The sequence below is a fragment of the Mustela erminea genome, unplaced genomic scaffold (genome assembly GCF_009829155.1).
Source record: "Mustela erminea isolate mMusErm1 unplaced genomic scaffold, mMusErm1.Pri scaffold_43_arrow_ctg1, whole genome shotgun sequence".
Lineage (NCBI taxonomy): Eukaryota > Metazoa > Chordata > Mammalia > Carnivora > Mustelidae > Mustela > Mustela erminea.
The window spans coordinates 58,769-83,241 of NW_022476403.1; the positions used below are offsets into that span (position 1 = coordinate 58,769).

Here is a 24,473-nt window from a genome sequence, read left to right on the forward strand (position 1 = left end):
GTTCCGAGGTGAGTTTCTCAGATTCATTTGTCTCGTCTTCCTGTGGGGATTTTATGCACCGGGTCCCCACATTTGGACCAATGGGCATGACTTCCTTGCCGATTGTTGACATCGTTTTCCTGATGATGCGGGAATGGAAGAAGAGGAAGTTTTTTTCCCCCTAATGTTAGGAATCTTGAGCAAATAAGTGCTTAACGTGTTTCTTAATTGGGGATAACTCGTGGAAACATTTCAGATGAAAACAAGGTGGTCACATCAGCATCTGCGTTCGTGCTCTATGAATTTCATCGTGTGTTACAAGTCCCACTGGCCTGGGAAGAGGTTGGCGAGTCGGCTTGGCGGTCCTTCCCCGGCGCTGGTCCCTGGCTTACATGTAGACTGGCAGCATGCCTCGTGAGGAAGTGGCAACATGCCTAGCGATGAGCCGAAGTCATGCCTGAGCCCAAGTCGGTTTCCCCACCAAGCCTGATTCCAGACTCCCACAGGCATCTGTCTCTTGGAGCCCCCCACCCCGCAGCTGCATATCCCAGTGCGATCAAAGACTCTGGGCTGCAGGATATGCGAGTTCATCTCCTCCGTCTGTGAAGGCAGAATCAAGCAGGGCGATAGAAACAGCCGCAGTCCACCCAGACGAAGCAAGCAGCAGTCACCGAACTTCCTGAGAGACAGCAGTCCCGCGTCACGCAGCAAAGCAGAGGGCTTTTCCAGGACGTGGGACCGTCCGAGACACAAGTGGGGCAGTTCGGGGGATAACGGGATGAGTTGGAGACTCTCGTCCTCTCCTTGTTAACCCGCCAAGCCTGTTCCCCAGCGTCACTGGGTATACAGTTCTCGTTTTCTCTTCCTCCCTTCTTGCCTCCGTCCGTCTACCTCCCTCTCTCCCTGCCTCCCTCCTCCTCCGCTCCTCCTTCCTCTTCCCCCTGTGTCTTCCTCTTATACAAATGTGTGCCTGTCCACCATCGTGAAGAAGGAAATACTGAGTCTGAGAGCAGAAGACCGTAGACTGGGGATGGCGGCATCAACATGCCAGCCGTGTATCTCGCATCTTCCTGTGCTCGGGACAACTTCTAGCCAGCAGATCCGCATCTCTGGGCCTCTTGGCCGTTTTCGTGGCGCAGCAGGATGGCACGCTGCCAGTGCATGCCACACCGAGAGAAATGCTCAACCAGGGCTTCTGGAGAGCCGGTTTGTAGAGATGCCAGCTCCCTTGTCGCTGAATTGGGGGAATCCTAATGAGTGTATGACGTCCTTTCTGATCTCGCTCTCGGGTATAAGCTTCCCGTGCAAGCTGGGACCCCGGACTGACAGTGCGTCTTGCCTGCGTCGCTTTCCCGCCCTCCGTCCACTGGCATCTGCCCTCCTCAGCGAAGCTACGTGCCTGGTCGCTGTTCTTCAGTGTCTCTTCTGGGACGTACCATGCGCTGACGTGACTTTCAGCCATCTCGGTCTTGAGTTCCTGATCCCTGCAGCGGGCACCTTGAGCCCTAAGTTGAAAATTACTTCAGGAATTCAAGAAAATGTACGTGAAGCATCTGGCCGGTACTTAGCAAGTAGGGAGCAACCCAGGTCCTGTCCGTTTCTCGTTTCTCAGCACAGCTCACAATCCCCCAACTCCTAAGAACCAGCAAGAGGCAAGTGCGGTGTTGGCGGTCTGTTGAGAGCCTCCTGGATAGCTGGTCTCCAGGGCTGGTGGGTGTCCGGGACAGAAGCCAGTCCTAGCCCCTCAGAGGTCCCTCCACTGCTCGCGGGAGGTGACCCAGGGCCTTCATCTGCCCTTCCCGTCAGAGCCTGGATCCGGCCTCACATCGCTGAGCGCCGAGGCAGCGTCGTGCATGAGTGCGGGACCAGAGGCGCCTGCCTTGGATCTGTCGGGACTCCGGTGAAGGCCCAGGCTCTTTTCTCTTTCTTCCTCCTCACGTGGGTCTCACCCCCACCCATCCCCAGAAGAGGCCCGTTGGTTTCCCTCCAGCGCTTCACGGTTCCTTCCCCAGATGCCGGAGGTTGTTGGCTTCCCATCCGCGCTTCCGAGCTCACGGATTACTCCAAGGCAGCGCACCCGCCCAGCGCTGGGGCTCTCGGTCCGTGACGTCCCCCGTCCTTCCTTTTCTCGGTGCCCTGTAGATCCTGACGCCATATCGCCTGCCAATTGCGGAGCATGATGCGTTTGTCCCAAAACTGCCCGAGTCCTCTGCACACCCCTGCCACCCCCGCCCCCCAATCCCGCCTCCCGCCGAGGTCCTGTGGACCAGGAGGCCCAAGCAGAATGGGCCTTCCGTGACCCCGGAAGATGTGCGTGTGGAGACGTGGCCCGCGGGCGCGAGGCCTCCGCAGGCTCCCCTGTCTCTGAGCGGGAGGAGTGCACGTTGGGCAGGCTGGTGCCGACCACCGCGAAAGGGCCCCCGTGTTCCCAGGAGCTCTAAAGGGCAAGGCCGCTGCCCTGACACTGGGCTGGAGGTCCCCGCGTGGTGCCACTCGGCTGTCTACCACTTTGTCCCAGATATCACCCGCATCTACAGGACAAGAGGACTTCCGCGGGCCTCGAAGACACTCGGACCAGCATCTTGCTGGTGCTCTGGCCCAGGCTGTTGCCTAACTCGCCTGCTCGTGGGTATGTGAGCGCCCTTGAGCAAGGGCCGGAGACGTAGCCTGGCGCCTGAGTGCTTCCCTGTCAGCTCAGCTCTGGGACAGAACGTCCCTAGATTCCCTCATCCTCACACGGAGATAGGAATTTGTGGGGGCAGGCTAGGAGTCTCCAAACGGGTCATTAGTGCATGTGGGCTGTGGGCTGTGACCTGTACAGAAACCGTTAGGTCGCGCATGCCGTACGGGGACACGGACAGCGTTATGGTATGCAGATCGGTACTGGGTTTATTAAGACACTCATGTGAGAGTCCCTGTGTCTAGGGAGACATGCAGAAGGGTCCCGACCGGAAGAAATCAGCATCCAAGGACCATGAATGCAGCGAGAAGGAAACCCTCCTTGCGCAGACACCAATAGTTGCAAAAGAATGCATTTCTACCAGGTGTGAGGGGCTTTATTTCTCCAAGGTCGTCAGGCAGGATGACCCTCTTGACTGTGGAGTCAAGGCAGAGATCTTGACTCCATGTCCGGATGCGTGACGCTGGCAGGGGACTCCCAAGACCTGAGGAAGAAGAGAATCAGGAGAAGTGGTCCACACTTCCTCCAGCCGATGTCCAAGGCTTTGAACAGGCAGGTGAGTCGCAGAAATGTTGGCGACTGCATGCTGGGTTTGGGCAACGTTGGGCAGTGTCCGTTTCCCCGCTGGCCAATCGGTGCTGTGTGCCGTTGTGGGTTGTTGGTGAGGCGGTTGTCAGGAGGAAGTGTGGCAGCCGCCGGACACGCAGCAGGGGTGGCCGCGGCCGCCGTGGGTATGTGGTGGTCCTCCAGCAGGCGTTATGGCGGCGGTTTGGCTGGCAAGCAGGCTAGCAGCAGCTGGATCCACAGCCCTGGGCGAGGCATCCAGGCAAGCAGCAACAGGTGGGGTGGTAGCAGGTCCTCGTGCAGTACACAGGGGTACAGCAGGCTGGCTGACAGCAGCTGGAGCCACAGCAAGTTTGTCCGCAGCCGCTGGACCCACAGCAGCTGGGCTGACAGCAGCTGGACACACAGCAGCTGGGCCGGCAGCAGGTGGTCCTGCAGCAGGTGGTCTGGCAGCAAGTTGGGCGGCAGCAGCAAGGCTGGCAGCAGCAGGACCCACAGCAGCTGGACCCGCAGCCGCCGCCGCACCCGCAGCAGCTGGGCCGGCAGCAGGTGGTCCTGCAGCAGGTGGTCTGGCAGCAAGTTGGGCGGCAGCAGCAAGGCTGGCAGCAGCAGGACCCACAGCAGCTGGACCCGCAGCCGCCTTGTCCACAGCCACCGCCGCACCCGCAGCAGCTGGGCTGGCAGCAGGTGGTCCTGCAGCAGGTGGTCCTGCAGCACGTAGGCTGGCAGCAAGGGGAGCAGCACGATTCGGTCATGGTGTCACAGGTGGAGGGGGAGCTTCTGTTCCGAGGTGAGTTTCTCAGATTCATTTGTCTCGTCTTCCTGTGGGGATTTTATGCACCGGGTCCCCACATTTGGACCAATGGGCATGACTTCCTTGCCGATTGTTGACATCGTTTTCCTGATGATGCGGGAATGGAAGAAGAGGAAGTTTTTTTCCCCCTAATGTTAGGAATCTTGAGCAAATAAGTGCTTAACGTGTTTCTTAATTGGGGATAACTCGTGGAAACATTTCAGATGAAAACAAGGTGGTCACATCAGCATCTGCGTTCGTGCTCTATGAATTTCATCGTGTGTTACAAGTCCCACTGGCCTGGGAAGAGGTTGGCGAGTCGGCTTGGCGGTCCTTCCCCGGCGCTGGTCCCTGGCTTACATGTAGACTGGCAGCATGCCTCGTGAGGAAGTGGCAACATGCCTAGCGATGAGCCGAAGTCATGCCTGAGCCCAAGTCGGTTTCCCCACCAAGCCTGATTCCAGACTCCCACAGGCATCTGTCTCTTGGAGCCCCCCACCCCGCAGCTGCATATCCCAGTGCGATCAAAGACTCTGGGCTGCAGGATATGCGAGTTCATCTCCTCCGTCTGTGAAGGCAGAATCAAGCAGGGCGATAGAAACAGCCGCAGTCCACCCAGACGAAGCAAGCAGCAGTCACCGAACTTCCTGAGAGACAGCAGTCCCGCGTCACGCAGCAAAGCAGAGGGCTTTTCCAGGACGTGGGACCGTCCGAGACACAAGTGGGGCAGTTCGGGGGATAACGGGATGAGTTGGAGACTCTCGTCCTCTCCTTGTTAACCCGCCAAGCCTGTTCCCCAGCGTCACTGGGTATACAGTTCTCGTTTTCTCTTCCTCCCTTCTTGCCTCCGTCCGTCTACCTCCCTCTCTCCCTGCCTCCCTCCTCCTCCGCTCCTCCTTCCTCTTCCCCCTGTGTCTTCCTCTTATACAAATGTGTGCCTGTCCACCATCGTGAAGAAGGAAATACTGAGTCTGAGAGCAGAAGACCGTAGACTGGGGATGGCGGCATCAACATGCCAGCCGTGTATCTCGCATCTTCCTGTGCTCGGGACAACTTCTAGCCAGCAGATCCGCATCTCTGGGCCTCTTGGCCGTTTTCGTGGCGCAGCAGGATGGCACGCTGCCAGTGCATGCCACACCGAGAGAAATGCTCAACCAGGGCTTCTGGAGAGCCGGTTTGTAGAGATGCCAGCTCCCTTGTCGCTGAATTGGGGGAATCCTAATGAGTGTATGACGTCCTTTCTGATCTCGCTCTCGGGTATAAGCTTCCCGTGCAAGCTGGGACCCCGGACTGACAGTGCGTCTTGCCTGCGTCGCTTTCCCGCCCTCCGGCCACTGGCATCTGCCCTCCTCAGCGAAGCTACGTGCCTGGTCGCTGTTCTTCAGTGTCTCTTCTGGGACGTACCATGCGCTGACGTGACTTTCAGCCATCTCGGTCTTGAGTTCCTGATCCCTGCAGCGGGCACCTTGAGCCCTAAGTTGAAAATTACTTCAGGAATTCAAGAAAATGTACGTGAAGCATCTGGCCGGTACTTAGCAAGTAGGGAGCAACCCAGGTCCTGTCCGTTTCTCGTTTCTCAGCACAGCTCACAATCCCCCAACTCCTAAGAACCAGCAAGAGGCAAGTGCGGTGTTGGCGGTCTGTTGAGAGCCTCCTGGATAGCTGGTCTCCAGGGCTGGTGGGTGTCCGGGACAGAAGCCGTCCTAGCCCCTCAGAGGTCCCTCCACTGCTCGCGGGAGGTGACCCAGGGCCTTCATCTGCCCTTCCCGTCAGAGCCTGGATCCGGCCTCACATCGCTGAGCGCCGAGGCAGCGTCGTGCATGAGTGCGGGACCAGAGGCGCCTGCCTTGGATCTGTCGGGACTCCGGTGAAGGCCCAGGCTCTTTTCTCTTTCTTCCTCCTCACGTGGGTCTCACCCCCACCCATCCCCAGAAGAGGCCCGTTGGTTTCCCTCCAGCGCTTCACGGTTCCTTCCCCAGATGCCGGAGGTTGTTGGCTTCCCATCCGCGCTTCCGAGCTCACGGATTACTCCAAGGCAGCGCACCCGCCCAGCGCTGGGGCTCTCGGTCCGTGACGTCCCCCGTCCTTCCTTTTCTCGGTGCCCTGTAGATCCTGACGCCATATCGCCTGCCAATTGCGGAGCATGATGCGTTTGTCCCAAAACTGCCCGAGTCCTCTGCACACCCCTGCCACCCCCGCCCCCCAATCCCGCCTCCCGCCGAGGTCCTGTGGACCAGGAGGCCCAAGCAGAATGGGCCTTCCGTGACCCCGGAAGATGTGCGTGTGGAGACGTGGCCCGCGGGCGCGAGGCCTCCGCAGGCTCCCCTGTCTCTGAGCGGGAGGAGTGCACGTTGGGCAGGCTGGTGCCGACCACCGCGAAAGGGCCCCCGTGTTCCCAGGAGCTCTAAAGGGCAAGGCCGCTGCCCTGACACTGGGCTGGAGGTCCCCGCGTGGTGCCACTCGGCTGTCTACCACTTTGTCCCAGATATCACCCGCATCTACAGGACAAGAGGACTTCCGCGGGCCTCGAAGACACTCGGACCAGCATCTTGCTGGTGCTCTGGCCCAGGCTGTTGCCTAACTCGCCTGCTCGTGGGTATGTGAGCGCCCTTGAGCAAGGGCCGGAGACGTAGCCTGGCGCCTGAGTGCTTCCCTGTCAGCTCAGCTCTGGGACAGAACGTCCCTAGATTCCCTCATCCTCACACGGAGATAGGAATTTGTGGGGGCAGGCTAGGAGTCTCCAAACGGGTCATTAGTGCATGTGGGCTGTGGGCTGTGACCTGTACAGAAACCGTTAGGTCGCGCATGCCGTACGGGGACACGGACAGCGTTATGGTATGCAGATCGGTACTGGGTTTATTAAGACACTCATGTGAGAGTCCCTGTGTCTAGGGAGACATGCAGAAGGGTCCCGACCGGAAGAAATCAGCATCCAAGGACCATGAATGCAGCGAGAAGGAAACCCTCCTTGCGCAGACACCAATAGTTGCAAAAGAATGCATTTCTACCAGGTGTGAGGGGCTTTATTTCTCCAAGGTCGTCAGGCAGGATGACCCTCTTGACTGTGGAGTCAAGGCAGAGATCTTGACTCCATGTCCGGATGCGTGACGCTGGCAGGGGACTCCCAAGACCTGAGGAAGAAGAGAATCAGGAGAAGTGGTCCACACTTCCTCCAGCCGATGTCCAAGGCTTTGAACAGGCAGGTGAGTCGCAGAAATGTTGGCGACTGCATGCTGGGTTTGGGCAACGTTGGGCAGTGTCCGTTTCCCCGCTGGCCAATCGGTGCTGTGTGCCGTTGTGGGTTGTTGGTGAGGCGGTTGTCAGGAGGAAGTGTGGCAGCCGCCGGACACGCAGCAGGGGTGGCCGCGGCCGCCGTGGGTATGTGGTGGTCCTCCAGCAGGCGTTATGGCGGCGGTTTGGCTGGCAAGCAGGCTAGCAGCAGCTGGATCCACAGCCCTGGGCGAGGCATCCAGGCAAGCAGCAACAGGTGGGGTGGTAGCAGGTCCTCGTGCAGTACACAGGGGTACAGCAGGCTGGCTGACAGCAGCTGGAGCCACAGCAAGTTTGTCCGCAGCCGCTGGACCCACAGCAGCTGGGCTGACAGCAGCTGGACACACAGCAGCTGGGCCGGCAGCAGGTGGTCCTGCAGCAGGTGGTCTGGCAGCAAGTTGGGCGGCAGCAGCAAGGCTGGCAGCAGCAGGACCCACAGCAGCTGGACCCGCAGCCGCCGCCGCACGCGCAGCAGCTGGGCCGGCAGCAGGTGGTCCTGCAGCAGGTGGTCTGGCAGCAAGTTGGGCGGCAGCAGCAAGGCTGGCAGCAGCAGGACCCACAGCAGCTGGACCCGCAGCCGCCTTGTCCACAGCCACCGCCGCACCCGCAGCAGCTGGGCTGGCAGCAGGTGGTCCTGCAGCAGGTGGTCCTGCAGCACGTAGGCTGGCAGCAAGGGGAGCAGCACGATTCGGTCATGGTGTCACAGGTGGAGGGGGAGCTTCTGTTCCGAGGTGAGTTTCTCAGATTCATTTGTCTCGTCTTCCTGTGGGGATTTTATGCACCGGGTCCCCACATTTGGACCAATGGGCATGACTTCCTTGCCGATTGTTGACATCGTTTTCCTGATGATGCGGGAATGGAAGAAGAGGAAGTTTTTTTCCCCCTAATGTTAGGAATCTTGAGCAAATAAGTGCTTAACGTGTTTCTTAATTGGGGATAACTCGTGGAAACATTTCAGATGAAAACAAGGTGGTCACATCAGCATCTGCGTTCGTGCTCTATGAATTTCATCGTGTGTTACAAGTCCCACTGGCCTGGGAAGAGGTTGGCGAGTCGGCTTGGCGGTCCTTCCCCGGCGCTGGTCCCTGGCTTACATGTAGACTGGCAGCATGCCTCGTGAGGAAGTGGCAACATGCCTAGCGATGAGCCGAAGTCATGCCTGAGCCCAAGTCGGTTTCCCCACCAAGCCTGATTCCAGACTCCCACAGGCATCTGTCTCTTGGAGCCCCCCACCCCGCAGCTGCATATCCCAGTGCGATCAAAGACTCTGGGCTGCAGGATATGCGAGTTCATCTCCTCCGTCTGTGAAGGCAGAATCAAGCAGGGCGATAGAAACAGCCGCAGTCCACCCAGACGAAGCAAGCAGCAGTCACCGAACTTCCTGAGAGACAGCAGTCCCGCGTCACGCAGCAAAGCAGAGGGCTTTTCCAGGACGTGGGACCGTCCGAGACACAAGTGGGGCAGTTCGGGGGATAACGGGATGAGTTGGAGACTCTCGTCCTCTCCTTGTTAACCCGCCAAGCCTGTTCCCCAGCGTCACTGGGTATACAGTTCTCGTTTTCTCTTCCTCCCTTCTTGCCTCCGTCCGTCTACCTCCCTCTCTCCCTGCCTCCCTCCTCCTCCGCTCCTCCTTCCTCTTCCCCCTGTGTCTTCCTCTTATACAAATGTGTGCCTGTCCACCATCGTGAAGAAGGAAATACTGAGTCTGAGAGCAGAAGACCGTAGACTGGGGATGGCGGCATCAACATGCCAGCCGTGTATCTCGCATCTTCCTGTGCTCGGGACAACTTCTAGCCAGCAGATCCGCATCTCTGGGCCTCTTGGCCGTTTTCGTGGCGCAGCAGGATGGCACGCTGCCAGTGCATGCCACACCGAGAGAAATGCTCAACCAGGGCTTCTGGAGAGCCGGTTTGTAGAGATGCCAGCTCCCTTGTCGCTGAATTGGGGGAATCCTAATGAGTGTATGACGTCCTTTCTGATCTCGCTCTCGGGTATAAGCTTCCCGTGCAAGCTGGGACCCCGGACTGACAGTGCGTCTTGCCTGCGTCGCTTTCCCGCCCTCCGGCCACTGGCATCTGCCCTCCTCAGCGAAGCTACGTGCCTGGTCGCTGTTCTTCAGTGTCTCTTCTGGGACGTACCATGCGCTGACGTGACTTTCAGCCATCTCGGTCTTGAGTTCCTGATCCCTGCAGCGGGCACCTTGAGCCCTAAGTTGAAAATTACTTCAGGAATTCAAGAAAATGTACGTGAAGCATCTGGCCGGTACTTAGCAAGTAGGGAGCAACCCAGGTCCTGTCCGTTTCTCGTTTCTCAGCACAGCTCACAATCCCCCAACTCCTAAGAACCAGCAAGAGGCAAGTGCGGTGTTGGCGGTCTGTTGAGAGCCTCCTGGATAGCTGGTCTCCAGGGCTGGTGGGTGTCCGGGACAGAAGCCGTCCTAGCCCCTCAGAGGTCCCTCCACTGCTCGCGGGAGGTGACCCAGGGCCTTCATCTGCCCTTCCCGTCAGAGCCTGGATCCGGCCTCACATCGCTGAGCGCCGAGGCAGCGTCGTGCATGAGTGCGGGACCAGAGGCGCCTGCCTTGGATCTGTCGGGACTCCGGTGAAGGCCCAGGCTCTTTTCTCTTTCTTCCTCCTCACGTGGGTCTCACCCCCACCCATCCCCAGAAGAGGCCCGTTGGTTTCCCTCCAGCGCTTCACGGTTCCTTCCCCAGATGCCGGAGGTTGTTGGCTTCCCATCCGCGCTTCCGAGCTCACGGATTACTCCAAGGCAGCGCACCCGCCCAGCGCTGGGGCTCTCGGTCCGTGACGTCCCCCGTCCTTCCTTTTCTCGGTGCCCTGTAGATCCTGACGCCATATCGCCTGCCAATTGCGGAGCATGATGCGTTTGTCCCAAAACTGCCCGAGTCCTCTGCACACCCCTGCCACCCCCGCCCCCCAATCCCACCTCCCGCCGAGGTCCTGTGGACCAGGAGGCCCAAGCAGAATGGGCCTTCCGTGACCCCGGAAGATGTGCGTGTGGAGACGTGGCCCGCGGGCGCGAGGCCTCCGCAGGCTCCCCTGTCTCTGAGCGGGAGGAGTGCACGTTGGGCAGGCTGGTGCCGACCACCGCGAAAGGGCCCCCGTGTTCCCAGGAGCTCTAAAGGGCAAGGCCGCTGTCCTGACACTGGGCTGGAGGTCCCCGCGTGGTGCCACTCGGCTGTCTACCACTTTGTCCCAGATATCACCCGCATCTACAGGACAAGAGGACTTCCGCGGGCCTCGAAGACACTCGGACCAGCATCTTGCTGGTGCTCTGGCCCAGGCTGTTGCCTAACTCGCCTGCTCGTGGGTATGTGAGCGCCCTTGAGCAAGGGCCGGAGACGTAGCCTGGCGCCTGAGTGCTTCCCTGTCAGCTCAGCTCTGGGACAGAACGTCCCTAGATTCCCTCATCCTCACACGGAGATAGGAATTTGTGGGGGCAGGCTAGGAGTCTCCAAACGGGTCATTAGTGCATGTGGGCTGTGGGCTGTGACCTGTACAGAAACCGTTAGGTCGCGCATGCCGTACGGGGACACGGACAGCGTTATGGTATGCAGATCGGTACTGGGTTTATTAAGATACTCATGTGAGAGTCCCTGTGTCTACGGAGACATGCAGAAGGGTCCCGACAGGAAGAAATCAGCATCCAAGGACCATGAATGCAGCGAGAAGGAAACCCTCCTTGCGCAGACACCAATAGTTGCAAAAGAATGCATTTCTACCAGGTGTGAGGGGCTTTATTTCTCCAAGGTCGTCAGGCAGGATGACCCTCTTGACTGTGGAGTCAAGGCAGAGATCTTGACTCCATGTCCGGATGCGTGACGCTGGCAGGGGACTCCCAAGACCTGAGGAAGAAGAGAATCAGGAGAAGTGGTCCACACTTCCTCCAGCCGATGTCCAAGGCTTTGAACAGGCAGGTGAGTCGCAGAAATGTTGGCGACTGCATGCTGGGTTTGGGCAACGTTGGGCAGTGTCCGTTTCCCCGCTGGCCAATCGGTGCTGTGTGCCGTTGTGGGTTGTTGGTGAGGCGGTTGTCAGGAGGAAGTGTGGCAGCCGCCGGACACGCAGCAGGGGTGGCCGCGGCCGCCGTGGGTATGTGGTGGTCCTCCAGCAGGCGTTATGGCGGCGGTTTGGCTGGCAAGCAGGCTAGCAGCAGCTGGATCCACAGCCCTGGGCGAGGCATCCAGGCAAGCAGCAACAGGTGGGGTGGTAGCAGGTCCTCGTGCAGTACACAGGGGTACAGCAGGCTGGCTGACAGCAGCTGGAGCCACAGCAAGTTTGTCCGCAGCCGCTGGACCCACAGCAGCTGGGCTGACAGCAGCTGGACACACAGCAGCTGGGCCGGCAGCAGGTGGTCCTGCAGCAGGTGGTCTGGCAGCAAGTTGGGCGGCAGCAGCAAGGCTGGCAGCAGCAGGACCCACAGCAGCTGGACCCGCAGCCGCCTTGTCCACAGCCACCGCCGCACCCGCAGCAGCTGGGCTGGCAGCAGGTGGTCCTGCAGCAGGTGGTCCTGCAGCACGTAGGCTGGCAGCAAGGGGAGCAGCACGATTCGGTCATGGTGTCACAGGTGGAGGGGGAGCTTCTGTTCCGAGGTGAGTTTCTCAGATTCATTTGTCTCGTCTTCCTGTGGGGATTTTATGCACCGGGTCCCCACATTTGGACCAATGGGCATGACTTCCTTGCCGATTGTTGACATCGTTTTCCTGATGATGCGGGAATGGAAGAAGAGGAAGTTTTTTTCCCCCTAATGTTAGGAATCTTGAGCAAATAAGTGCTTAACGTGTTTCTTAATTGGGGATAACTCGTGGAAACATTTCAGATGAAAACAAGGTGGTCACATCAGCATCTGCGTTCGTGCTCTATGAATTTCATCGTGTGTTACAAGTCCCACTGGCCTGGGAAGAGGTTGGCGAGTCGGCTTGGCGGTCCTTCCCCGGCGCTGGTCCCTGGCTTACATGTAGACTGGCAGCATGCCTCGTGAGGAAGTGGCAACATGCCTAGCGATGAGCCGAAGTCATGCCTGAGCCCAAGTCGGTTTCCCCACCAAGCCTGATTCCAGACTCCCACAGGCATCTGTCTCTTGGAGCCCCCCACCCCGCAGCTGCATATCCCAGTGCGATCAAAGACTCTGGGCTGCAGGATATGCGAGTTCATCTCCTCCGTCTGTGAAGGCAGAATCAAGCAGGGCGATAGAAACAGCCGCAGTCCACCCAGACGAAGCAAGCAGCAGTCACCGAACTTCCTGAGAGACAGCAGTCCCGCGTCACGCAGCAAAGCAGAGGGCTTTTCCAGGACGTGGGACCGTCCGAGACACAAGTGGGGCAGTTCGGGGGATAACGGGATGAGTTGGAGACTCTCGTCCTCTCCTTGTTAACCCGCCAAGCCTGTTCCCCAGCGTCACTGGGTATACAGTTCTCGTTTTCTCTTCCTCCCTTCTTGCCTCCGTCCGTCTACCTCCCTCTCTCCCTGCCTCCCTCCTCCTCCGCTCCTCCTTCCTCTTCCCCCTGTGTCTTCCTCTTATACAAATGTGTGCCTGTCCACCATCGTGAAGAAGGAAATACTGAGTCTGAGAGCAGAAGACCGTAGACTGGGGATGGCGGCATCAACATGCCAGCCGTGTATCTCGCATCTTCCTGTGCTCGGGACAACTTCTAGCCAGCAGATCCGCATCTCTGGGCCTCTTGGCCGTTTTCGTGGCGCAGCAGGATGGCACGCTGCCAGTGCATGCCACACCGAGAGAAATGCTCAACCAGGGCTTCTGGAGAGCCGGTTTGTAGAGATGCCAGCTCCCTTGTCGCTGAATTGGGGGAATCCTAATGAGTGTATGACGTCCTTTCTGATCTCGCTCTCGGGTATAAGCTTCCCGTGCAAGCTGGGACCCCGGACTGACAGTGCGTCTTGCCTGCGTCGCTTTCCCGCCCTCCGGCCACTGGCATCTGCCCTCCTCAGCGAAGCTACGTGCCTGGTCGCTGTTCTTCAGTGTCTCTTCTGGGACGTACCATGCGCTGACGTGACTTTCAGCCATCTCGGTCTTGAGTTCCTGATCCCTGCAGCGGGCACCTTGAGCCCTAAGTTGAAAATTACTTCAGGAATTCAAGAAAATGTACGTGAAGCATCTGGCCGGTACTTAGCAAGTAGGGAGCAACCCAGGTCCTGTCCGTTTCTCGTTTCTCAGCACAGCTCACAATCCCCCAACTCCTAAGAACCAGCAAGAGGCAAGTGCGGTGTTGGCGGTCTGTTGAGAGCCTCCTGGATAGCTGGTCTCCAGGGCTGGTGGGTGTCCGGGACAGAAGCCGTCCTAGCCCCTCAGAGGTCCCTCCACTGCTCGCGGGAGGTGACCCAGGGCCTTCATCTGCCCTTCCCGTCAGAGCCTGGATCCGGCCTCACATCGCTGAGCGCCGAGGCAGCGTCGTGCATGAGTGCGGGACCAGAGGCGCCTGCCTTGGATCTGTCGGGACTCCGGTGAAGGCCCAGGCTCTTTTCTCTTTCTTCCTCCTCACGTGGGTCTCACCCCCACCCATCCCCAGAAGAGGCCCGTTGGTTTCCCTCCAGCGCTTCACGGTTCCTTCCCCAGATGCCGGAGGTTGTTGGCTTCCCATCCGCGCTTCCGAGCTCACGGATTACTCCAAGGCAGCGCACCCGCCCAGCGCTGGGGCTCTCGGTCCGTGACGTCCCCCGTCCTTCCTTTTCTCGGTGCCCTGTAGATCCTGACGCCATATCGCCTGCCAATTGCGGAGCATGATGCGTTTGTCCCAAAACTGCCCGAGTCCTCTGCACACCCCTGCCACCCCCGCCCCCCAATCCCACCTCCCGCCGAGGTCCTGTGGACCAGGAGGCCCAAGCAGAATGGGCCTTCCGTGACCCCGGAAGATGTGCGTGTGGAGACGTGGCCCGCGGGCGCGAGGCCTCCGCAGGCTCCCCTGTCTCTGAGCGGGAGGAGTGCACGTTGGGCAGGCTGGTGCCGACCACCGCGAAAGGGCCCCCGTGTTCCCAGGAGCTCTAAAGGGCAAGGCCGCTGTCCTGACACTGGGCTGGAGGTCCCCGCGTGGTGCCACTCGGCTGTCTACCACTTTGTCCCAGATATCACCCGCATCTACAGGACAAGAGGACTTCCGCGGGCCTCGAAGACACTCGGACCAGCATCTTGCTGGTGCTCTGGCCCAGGCTGTTGCCTAACTCGCCTGCTCGTGGGTATGTGAGCGCCCTTGAGCAAGGGCTGGAGACGTAGCCTGGCGCCTGAGTGCTTCCCTGTCAGCTCAGCTCTGGGACAGAACGTCCCTAGATTCCCTCATCCTCACACGGAGATAGGAATTTGTGGGGGCAGGCTAGGAGTCTCCAAACGGGTCATTAGTGCATGTGGGCTGTGGGCTGTGACCTGTACAGAAACCGTTAGGTCGCGCATGCCGTACGGGGACACGGACAGCGTTATGGTATGCAGATCGGTACTGGGTTTATTAAGATACTCATGTGAGAGTCCCTGTGTCTACGGAGACATGCAGAAGGGTCCCGACAGGAAGAAATCAGCATCCAAGGACCATGAATGCAGCGAGAAGGAAACCCTCCTTGCGCAGACACCAATAGTTGCAAAAGAATGCATTTCTACCAGGTGTGAGGGGCTTTATTTCTCCAAGGTCGTCAGGCAGGATGACCCTCTTGACTGTGGAGTCAAGGCAGAGATCTTGACTCCATGTCCGGATGCGTGACGCTGGCAGGGGACTCCCAAGACCTGAGGAAGAAGAGAATCAGGAGAAGTGGTCCACACTTCCTCCAGCCGATGTCCAAGGCTTTGAACAGGCAGGTGAGTCGCAGAAATGTTGGCGACTGCATGCTGGGTTTGGGCAACGTTGGGCAGTGTCCGTTTCCCCGCTGGCCAATCGGTGCTGTGTGCCGTTGTGGGTTGTTGGTGAGGCGGTTGTCAGGAGGAAGTGTGGCAGCCGCCGGACACGCAGCAGGGGTGGCCGCGGCCGCCGTGGGTATGTGGTGGTCCTCCAGCAGGCGTTATGGCGGCGGTTTGGCTGGCAAGCAGGCTAGCAGCAGCTGGATCCACAGCCCTGGGCGAGGCATCCAGGCAAGCAGCAACAGGTGGGGTGGTAGCAGGTCCTCGTGCAGTACACAGGGGTACAGCAGGCTGGCTGACAGCAGCTGGAGCCACAGCAAGTTTGTCCGCAGCCGCTGGACCCACAGCAGCTGGGCTGACAGCAGCTGGACACACAGCAGCTGGGCCGGCAGCAGGTGGTCCTGCAGCAGGTGGTCTGGCAGCAAGTTGGGCGGCAGCAGCAAGGCTGGCAGCAGCAGGACCCACAGCAGCTGGACCCGCAGCCGCCGCCGCACGCGCAGCAGCTGGGCCGGCAGCAGGTGGTCCTGCAGCAGGTGGTCTGGCAGCAAGTTGGGCGGCAGCAGCAAGGCTGGCAGCAGCAGGACCCACAGCAGCTGGACCCGCAGCCGCCTTGTCCACAGCCACCGCCGCACCCGCAGCAGCTGGGCTGGCAGCAGGTGGTCCTGCAGCAGGTGGTCCTGCAGCACGTAGGCTGGCAGCAAGGGGAGCAGCACGATTCGGTCATGGTGTCACAGGTGGAGGGGGAGCTTCTGTTCCGAGGTGAGTTTCTCAGATTCATTTGTCTCGTCTTCCTGTGGGGATTTTATGCACCGGGTCCCCACATTTGGACCAATGGGCATGACTTCCTTGCCGATTGTTGACATCGTTTTCCTGATGATGCGGGAATGGAAGAAGAGGAAGTTTTTTTCCCCCTAATGTTAGGAATCTTGAGCAAATAAGTGCTTAACGTGTTTCTTAATTGGGGATAACTCGTGGAAACATTTCAGATGAAAACAAGGTGGTCACATCAGCATCTGCGTTCGTGCTCTATGAATTTCATCGTGTGTTACAAGTCCCACTGGCCTGGGAAGAGGTTGGCGAGTCGGCTTGGCGGTCCTTCCCCGGCGCTGGTCCCTGGCTTACATGTAGACTGGCAGCATGCCTCGTGAGGAAGTGGCAACATGCCTAGCGATGAGCCGAAGTCATGCCTGAGCCCAAGTCGGTTTCCCCACCAAGCCTGATTCCAGACTCCCACAGGCATCTGTCTCTTGGAGCCCCCCACCCCGCAGCTGCATATCCCAGTGCGATCAAAGACTCTGGGCTGCAGGATATGCGAGTTCATCTCCTCCGTCTGTGAAGGCAGAATCAAGCAGGGCGATAGAAACAGCCGCAGTCCACCCAGACGAAGCAAGCAGCAGTCACCGAACTTCCTGAGAGACAGCAGTCCCGCGTCACGCAGCAAAGCAGAGGGCTTTTCCAGGACGTGGGACCGTCCGAGACACAAGTGGGGCAGTTCGGGGGATAACGGGATGAGTTGGAGACTCTCGTCCTCTCCTTGTTAACCCGCCAAGCCTGTTCCCCAGCGTCACTGGGTATACAGTTCTCGTTTTCTCTTCCTCCCTTCTTGCCTCCGTCCGTCTACCTCCCTCTCTCCCTGCCTCCCTCCTCCTCCGCTCCTCCTTCCTCTTCCCCCTGTGTCTTCCTCTTATACAAATGTGTGCCTGTCCACCATCGTGAAGAAGGAAATACTGAGTCTGAGAGCAGAAGACCGTAGACTGGGGATGGCGGCATCAACATGCCAGCCGTGTATCTCGCATCTTCCTGTGCTCGGGACAACTTCTAGCCAGCAGATCCGCATCTCTGGGCCTCTTGGCCGTTTTCGTGGCGCAGCAGGATGGCACAGCTGCCAGTGCATGCCACACCGAGAGAAATGCTCAACCAGGGCTTCTGGAGAGCCGGTTTGTAGAGATGCCAGCTCCCTTGTCGCTGAATTGGGGGAATCCTAATGAGTGTATGACGTCCTTTCTGATCTCGCTCTCGGGTATAAGCTTCCCGTGCAAGCTGGGACCCCGGACTGACAGTGCGTCTTGCCTGCGTCGCTTTCCCGCCCTCCGGCCACTGGCATCTGCCCTCCTCAGCGAAGCTACGTGCCTGGTCGCTGTTCTTCAGTGTCTCTTCTGGGACGTACCATGCGCTGACGTGACTTTCAGCCATCTCGGTCTTGAGTTCCTGATCCCTGCAGCGGGCACCTTGAGCCCTAAGTTGAAAATTACTTCAGGAATTCAAGAAAATGTACGTGAAGCATCTGGCCGGTACTTAGCAAGTAGGGAGCAACCCAGGTCCTGTCCGTTTCTCGTTTCTCAGCACAGCTCACAATCCCCCAACTCCTAAGAACCAGCAAGAGGCAAGTGCGGTGTTGGCGGTCTGTTGAGAGCCTCCTGGATAGCTGGTCTCCAGGGCTGGTGGGTGTCCGGGACAGAAGCCGTCCTAGCCCCTCAGAGGTCCCTCCACTGCTCGCGGGAGGTGACCCAGGGCCTTCATCTGCCCTTCCCGTCAGAGCCTGGATCCGGCCTCACATCGCTGAGCGCCGAGGCAGCGTCGTGCATGAGTGCGGGACCAGAGGCGCCTGCCTTGGATCTGTCGGGACTCCGGTGAAGGCCCAGGCTCTTTTCTCTTTCTTCCTCCTCACGTGGGTCTCACCCCCACCCATCCCCAGAAGAGGCCCGTTGGTTTCCCTCCAGCGCTTCACGGTTCCTTCCCCAGATGCCGGAGGTTGTTGGCTTCCCATCCGCGCTTCCGAGCTCACGGATTACTCCAAGGCAGCGCACCCGCCCAGCGCTGGGGCTCTCGGTCCGTGACGTCCCCCGTCCTTCCTTTTCTCGGTGCCCTGTAGATCCTGACGCCATATCGCCTGCCAATTGCGGAGCATGATGCGTTTGTCCCAAAACTGCCCGAGTCCTCTGCACACCCCTGCCACCCCCGCCCCCCAATCCCACCTCCCGCCGAGGTCCTGTGGACCAGGAGGCCCAAGCAGAATGGGCCTTCCGTGACCCCGGAAGATGTGCGTGTGGAGACGTGGCCCGCGGGCGCGAGGCCTCCGCAGGCTCCCCTGTCTCTGAGCGGGAGGAGTGCACGTTGGGCAGGCTGGTGCCGACCACCGCGAAAGGGCCCCCGTGTTCCCAGGAGCTCTAAAGGGCAAGGCCGCTGTCCTGACACTGGGCTGGAGGTCCCCGCGTGGTGCCACTCGGCTGTCTACCACTTTGTCCCAGATATCACCCGCATCTACAGGACAAGAGGACTTCCGCGGGCCTCGAAGACACTCGGACCAGCATCTTGCTGGTGCTCTGGCCCAGGCTGTTGCCTAACTCGCCTGCTCGTGGGTATGTGAGCGCCCTTGAGCAAGGGCCGGAGACGTAGCCTGGCGCCTGAGTGCTTCCCTGTCAGCTCAGCTCTGGGACAGAACGTCCCTAGATTCCCTCATCCTCACACGGAGATAGGAATTTGTGGGGGCAGGCTAGGAGTCTCCAAACGGGTCATTAGTGCATGTGGGCTGTGGGCTGTGACCTGTACAGAAACCGTTAGGTCGCGCATGCCGTACGGGGACACGGACAGCGTTATGGTATGCAGATCGGTACTGGGTTTATTAAGATACTCATGTGAGAGTCCCTGTGTCTACGGGAGACATGCAGAAGGGTCCCGACAGGAAGAAATCAGCATCCAAGGACCATGAATGCAGCGAGAAGGAAACCCTCCTTGCGCAGACACCAATAGTTGCAAAAGAATGCATTTCTACCAGGTGTGAGGGGCTTTATTTCTCCAAGGTCGTCAGGCAGGATGACCCTCTTGACTGTGGAGTCAAGGCAGAGATCTTGACTCCATGTCCGGATGCGTGACGCTGGCAGGGGACTCCCAAGACCTGAGGAAGAAGAGAATCAGGAGAAGTGGTCCACACTTCCTCCAGCCGATGTCCAAGGCTTTGAACAGGCAGGTGAGTCGCAGAAATGTTGGCGACTGCATGCTGGGTTTGGGCAACGTTGGGCAGTGTCCGTTTCCCCGCTGGCCAATCGGTGCTGTGTGCCGTTGTGGGTTGTTGGTGAGGCGGTTGTCAGGAGGAAGTGTGGCAGCCGCCGGACACGCAGCAGGGGTGGCCGCGGCCGCCGTGGGTATGTGGTGGTCCTCCAGCAGGCGTTATGGCGGCGGTTTGGCTGGCAAGCAGGCTAGCAGCAGCTGGATCCACAGCCCTGGGCGAGGCATCCAGGCAAGCAGCAACAGGTGGGGTGGTAGCAGGTCCTCGTGCAGTACACAGGGGTACAGCAGGCTGGCTGACAGCAGCTGGAGCCACAGCAAGTTTGTCCGCAGCCGCTGGACCCACAGCAGCTGGGCTGACAGCAGCTGGACACACAGCAGCTGGGCCGGCAGCAGGTGGTCCTGCAGCAGGTGGTCTGGCAGCAAGTTGGGCGGCAGCAGCAAGGCTGGCAGCAGCAGGACCCACAGCAGCTGGACCCGCAGCCGCCGCCGCACGCGCAGCAGCTGGGCCGGCAGCAGGTGGTCCTGCAGCAGGTGGTCTGGCAGCAAGTTGGGCGGCAGCAGCAAGGCTGGCAGCAGCAGGACCCACAGCAGCTGGACCCGCAGCCGCCTTGTCCACAGCCACCGCCGCACCCGCAGCAGCTGGGCTGGCAGCAGGTGGTCCTGCAGCAGGTGGTCCTGCAGCACGTAGGCTGGCAGCAAGGGGAGCAGCACGATTCGGTCATGGTGTCACAGGTGGAGGGGGAGCTTCTGTTCCGAGGTGAGTTTCTCAGATTCATTTGTCTCGTCTTCCTGTGGGGATTTTATGCACCGGGTCCCCACATTTGGACCAATGGGCATGACTTCCTTGCCGATTGTTGACATCGTTTTCCTGATGATGCGGGAATGGAAGAAGAGGAAGTTTTTTTCCCCCTAATGTTAGGAATCTTGAGCAAATAAGTGCTTAACGTGTTTCTTAATTGGGGATAACTCGTGGAAACATTTCAGATGAAAACAAGGTGGTCACATCAGCATCTGCGTTCGTGCTCTATGAATTTCATCGTGTGTTACAAGTCCCACTGGCCTGGGAAGAGGTTGGCGAGTCGGCTTGGCGGTCCTTCCCCGGCGCTGGTCCCTGGCTTACATGTAGACTGGCAGCATGCCTCGTGAGGAAGTGGCAACATGCCTAGCGATGAGCCGAAGTCATGCCTGAGCCCAAGTCGGTTTCCCCACCAAGCCTGATTCCAGACTCCCACAGGCATCTGTCTCTTGGAGCCCCCACCCCGCAGCTGCATATCCCAGTGCGATCAAAGACTCTGGGCTGCAGGATATGCGAGTTCATCTCCTCCGTCTGTGAAGGCAGAATCAAGCAGGGCGATAGAAACAGCCGCAGTCCACCCAGACGAAGCAAGCAGCAGTCACCGAACTTCCTGAGAGACAGCAGTCCCGCGTCACGCAGCAAAGCAGAGGGCTTTTCCAGGACGTGGGACCGTCCGAGACACAAGTGGGGCAGTTCGGGGGATAACGGGATGAGTTGGAGACTCTCGTCCTCTCCTTGTTAACCCGCCAAGCCTGTTCCCCAGCGTCACTGGGTATACAGTTCTCGTTTTCTCTTCCTCCCTTCTTGCCTCCGTCCGTCTACCTCCCTCTCTCCCTGCCTCCCTCCTCCTCCGCTCCTCCTTCCTCTTCCCCCTGTGTCTTCCTCTTATACAAATGTGTGCCTGTCCACCATCGTGAAGAAGGAAATACTGAGTCTGAGAGCAGAAGACCGTAGACTGGGGATGGCGGCATCAACATGCCAGCCGTGTATCTCGCATCTTCCTGTGCTCGGGACAACTTCTAGCCAGCAGATCCGCATCTCTGGGCCTCTTGGCCGTTTTCGTGGCGCAGCAGGATGGCACACTGCCAGTGCATGCCACACCGAGAGAAATGCTCAACCAGGGCTTCTGGAGAGCCGGTTTGTAGAGATGCCAGCTCCCTTGTCGCTGAATTGGGGGAATCCTAATGAGTGTATGACGTCCTTTCTGATCTCGCTCTCGGGTATAAGCTTCCCGTGCAAGCTGGGACCCCGGACTGACAGTGCGTCTTGCCTGCGTCGCTTTCCCGCCCTCCGGCCACTGGCATCTGCCCTCCTCAGCGAAGCTACGTGCCTGGTCGCTGTTCTTCAGTGTCTCTTCTGGGACGTACCATGCGCTGACGTGACTTTCAGCCATCTCGGTCTTGAGTTCCTGATCCCTGCAGCGGGCACCTTGAGCCCTAAGTTGAAAATTACTTCAGGAATTCAAGAAAATGTACGTGAAGCATCTGGCCGGTACTTAGCAAGTAGGGAGCAACCCAGGTCCTGTCCGTTTCTCGTTTCTCAGCACAGCTCACAATCCCCCAACTCCTAAGAACCAGCAAGAGGCAAGTGCGGTGTTGGCGGTCTGTTGAGAGCCCCCTGGATAGCTGGTCTCCAGGGCTGGTGGGTGTCCGGGACAGAAGCCGTCCTAGCCCCTCAGAGGTCCCTCCACTGCTCGCGGGAGGTGACCCAGGGCCTTCATCTGCCCTTCCCGTCAGAGCCTGGATCCGGCCTCACATCGCTGAGCGCCGAGGCAGCGTCGTGCATGAGTGCGGGACCAGAGGCGCCTGCCTTGGATCTGTCGGGTCTCCGGTGAAGGCCCAGGCTCTTTTCTCTTTCTTCCTCCTCACGTGGGTCTCACCCCCACCCATCCCCAGAAGAGGCCCGTTGGTTTCCCTCCAGCGCTTCACGGTTCCTTCCCCAGATGCCGGAGGTTGTTGGCTTCCCATCCGCGCTTCCGAGCTCACGGATTACTCCAAGGCAGCGCACCCGCCCAGCGCTGGGGCTCTCGGTCCGTGACGTCCCCCGTCCTTCCTTTTCTCGGTGCCCTGTAGATCCTGACGCCATATCGCCTGCCAATTGCGGAGCATGATGTGTTTGTCCCAAAACTGCCCGAGTCCTCTGCACACCCCTGCCACCCCCGCCCCCCAATCCCACCTCCCGCCGAGGTCCTGTGGACCAGGAGGCCCAAGCAGAATGGGCCTTCCGTGACCCCGGAAGATGTGCGTGTGGAGACGTGGCCCGCGGGCGCGAGGCCTCCGCAGGCTCCCCTGTCTCTGAGCGGGAGGAGTGCACGTTGGGCAGGCTGGTGCCGACCACCGCGAAAGGGCCCCCGTGTTCCCAGGAGCTCTAAAGGGCAAGGCCGCTGTCCTGACACTGGGCTGGAGGTCCCCGCGTGGTGCCACTCGGCTGTCTACCACTTTGTCCCAGATATCACCCGCATCTACAGGACAAGAGGACTTCCGCGGGCCTCGAAGACACTCGGACCAGCATCTTGCTGGTGCTCTGGCCCAGGCTGTTGCCTAACTCGCCTGCTCGTGGGTATGTGAGCGCCCTTGAGCAAGGGCCGGAGACGTAGCCTGGCGCCTGAGTGCTTCCCTGTCAGCTCAGCTCTGGGACAGAACGTCCCTAGATTCCCTCATCCTCACACGGAGATAGGAATTTGTGGGGGCAGGCTAGGAGTCTCCAAACGGGTCATTAGTGCATGTGGGCTGTGGGCTGTGACCTGTACAGAAACCGTTAGGTCGCGCATGCCGTACGGGGACACGGACAGCGTTATGGTATGCAGATCGGTACTGGGTTTATTAAGACACTCATGTGAGAGTCCCTGTGTCTAGGGAGACATGCAGAAGGGTCCCGACAGGAAGAAATCAGCATCCAAGGACCATGAATGCAGCGAGAAGGAAACCCTCCTTGCGCAGACACCAATAGTTGCAAAAGAATGCATTTCTACCAGGTGTGAGGGGCTTTATTTCTCCAAGGTCGTCAGGCAGGATGACCCTCTTGACTGTGGAGTCAAGGCAGAGATCTTGACTCCATGTCCGGATGCGTGACGCTGGCAGGGGACTCCCAAGACCTGAGGAAGAAGAGAATCAGGAGAAGTGGTCCACACTTCCTCCAGCCGATGTCCAAGGCTTTGAACAGGCAGGTGAGTCGCAGAAATGTTGGCGACTGCATGCTGGGTTTGGGCAACGTTGGGCAGTGTCCGTTTCCCCGCTGGCCAATCGGTGCTGTGTGCCGTTGTGGGTTGTTGGTGAGGCGGTTGTCAGGAGGAAGTGTGGCAGCCGCCGGACACGCAGCAGGGGTGGCCGCGGCCGCCGTGGGTATGTGGTGGTCCTCCAGCAGGCGTTATGGCGGCGGTTTGGCTGGCAAGCAGGCTAGCAGCAGCTGGATCCACAGCCCTGGGCGAGGCATCCAGGCAAGCAGCAACAGGTGGGGTGGTAGCAGGTCCTCGTGCAGTACACAGGGGTACAGCAGGCTGGCTGACAGCAGCTGGAGCCACAGCAAGTTTGTCCGCAGCCGCTGGACCCACAGCAGCTGGGCTGACAGCAGCTGGACACACAGCAGCTGGGCCGGCAGCAGGTGGTCCTGCAGCAGGTGGTCTGGCAGCAAGTTGGGCGGCAGCAGCAAGGCTGGCAGCAGCAGGACCCACAGCAGCTGGACCCGCAGCCGCCGCCGCACCCGCAGCAGCTGGGCCGGCAGCAGGTGGTCCTGCAGCAGGTGGTCTGGCAGCAAGTTGGGCGGCAGCAGCAAGGCTGGCAGCAGCAGGACCCACAGCAGCTGGACCCGCAGCCGCCTTGTCCACAGCCACCGCCGCACCCGCAGCAGCTGGGCTGGCAGCAGGTGGTCCTGCAGCAGGTGGTCCTGCAGCACGTAGGCTGGCAGCAAGGGGAGCAGCACGATTCGGTCATGGTGTCACAGGTGGAGGGGGAGCTTCTGTTCCGAGGTGAGTTTCTCAGATTCATTTGTCTCGTCTTCCTGTGGGGATTTTATGCACCGGGTCCCCACATTTGGACCAATGGGCATGACTTCCTTGCCGATTGTTGACATCGTTTTCCTGATGATGCGGGAATGGAAGAAGAGGAAGTTTTTTTCCCCCTAATGTTAGGAATCTTGAGCAAATAAGTGCTTAACGTGTTTCTTAATTGGGGATAACTCGTGGAAACATTTCAGATGAAAACAAGGTGGTCACATCAGCATCTGCGTTCGTGCTCTATGAATTTCATCGTGTGTTACAAGTCCCACTGGCCTGGGAAGAGGTTGGCGAGTCGGCTTGGCGGTCCTTCCCCGGCGCTGGTCCCTGGCTTACATGTAGACTGGCAGCATGCCTCGTGAGGAAGTGGCAACATGCCTAGCGATGAGCCGAAGTCATGCCTGAGCCCAAGTCGGTTTCCCCACCAAGCCTGATTCCAGACTCCCACAGGCATCTGTCTCTTGGAGCCCCCCACCCCGCAGCTGCATATCCCAGTGCGATCAAAGACTCTGGGCTGCAGGATATGCGAGTTCAT

General features: G+C 59.3%; 5 protein-coding genes across 5 annotated transcripts; all 5 read right to left on the reverse strand.

The window, feature by feature from the left end:
* Nucleotides 1-2,997: 2,997 nt before the first annotated feature.
* On the reverse strand, nucleotides 2,998-4,005 carry LOC116583991 (keratin-associated protein 9-8-like). Its single transcript, XM_032331976.1, has one exon. It carries the CDS (start codon nucleotides 3,976-3,978, stop codon nucleotides 3,445-3,447), a length of 534 nt encoding a protein of 177 aa, XP_032187867.1. The 5' UTR covers nucleotides 3,979-4,005; the 3' UTR covers nucleotides 2,998-3,444.
* A 2,996-nt stretch (nucleotides 4,006-7,001) lies between these two features.
* On the reverse strand, nucleotides 7,002-8,009 carry LOC116584000 (keratin-associated protein 4-12-like). The gene has a single exon (XM_032331984.1). It carries the CDS (start codon nucleotides 7,980-7,982, stop codon nucleotides 7,449-7,451), a length of 534 nt encoding a protein of 177 aa, XP_032187875.1. The 5' UTR covers nucleotides 7,983-8,009; the 3' UTR covers nucleotides 7,002-7,448.
* A 6,826-nt stretch (nucleotides 8,010-14,835) lies between these two features.
* LOC116583998 (keratin-associated protein 4-12-like) lies at nucleotides 14,836-15,894 on the reverse strand. Its single transcript, XM_032331982.1, has one exon. The coding sequence runs from the start codon at nucleotides 15,865-15,867 to the stop codon at nucleotides 15,334-15,336; it is 534 nt and encodes a 177-aa protein (XP_032187873.1). The 5' UTR covers nucleotides 15,868-15,894; the 3' UTR covers nucleotides 14,836-15,333.
* Nucleotides 15,895-18,841: 2,947 nt separating this feature from the next.
* On the reverse strand, nucleotides 18,842-19,900 carry LOC116583999 (keratin-associated protein 4-12-like). Its single transcript, XM_032331983.1, has one exon. The coding sequence runs from the start codon at nucleotides 19,871-19,873 to the stop codon at nucleotides 19,340-19,342; it is 534 nt and encodes a 177-aa protein (XP_032187874.1). The 5' UTR covers nucleotides 19,874-19,900; the 3' UTR covers nucleotides 18,842-19,339.
* Nucleotides 19,901-22,755: 2,855 nt separating this feature from the next.
* LOC116583989 (keratin-associated protein 9-8-like) lies at nucleotides 22,756-23,903 on the reverse strand. The gene has a single exon (XM_032331973.1). It carries the CDS (start codon nucleotides 23,874-23,876, stop codon nucleotides 23,343-23,345), a length of 534 nt encoding a protein of 177 aa, XP_032187864.1. The 5' UTR covers nucleotides 23,877-23,903; the 3' UTR covers nucleotides 22,756-23,342.
* Between the last annotated feature and the right edge of the window lie 570 nt (nucleotides 23,904-24,473).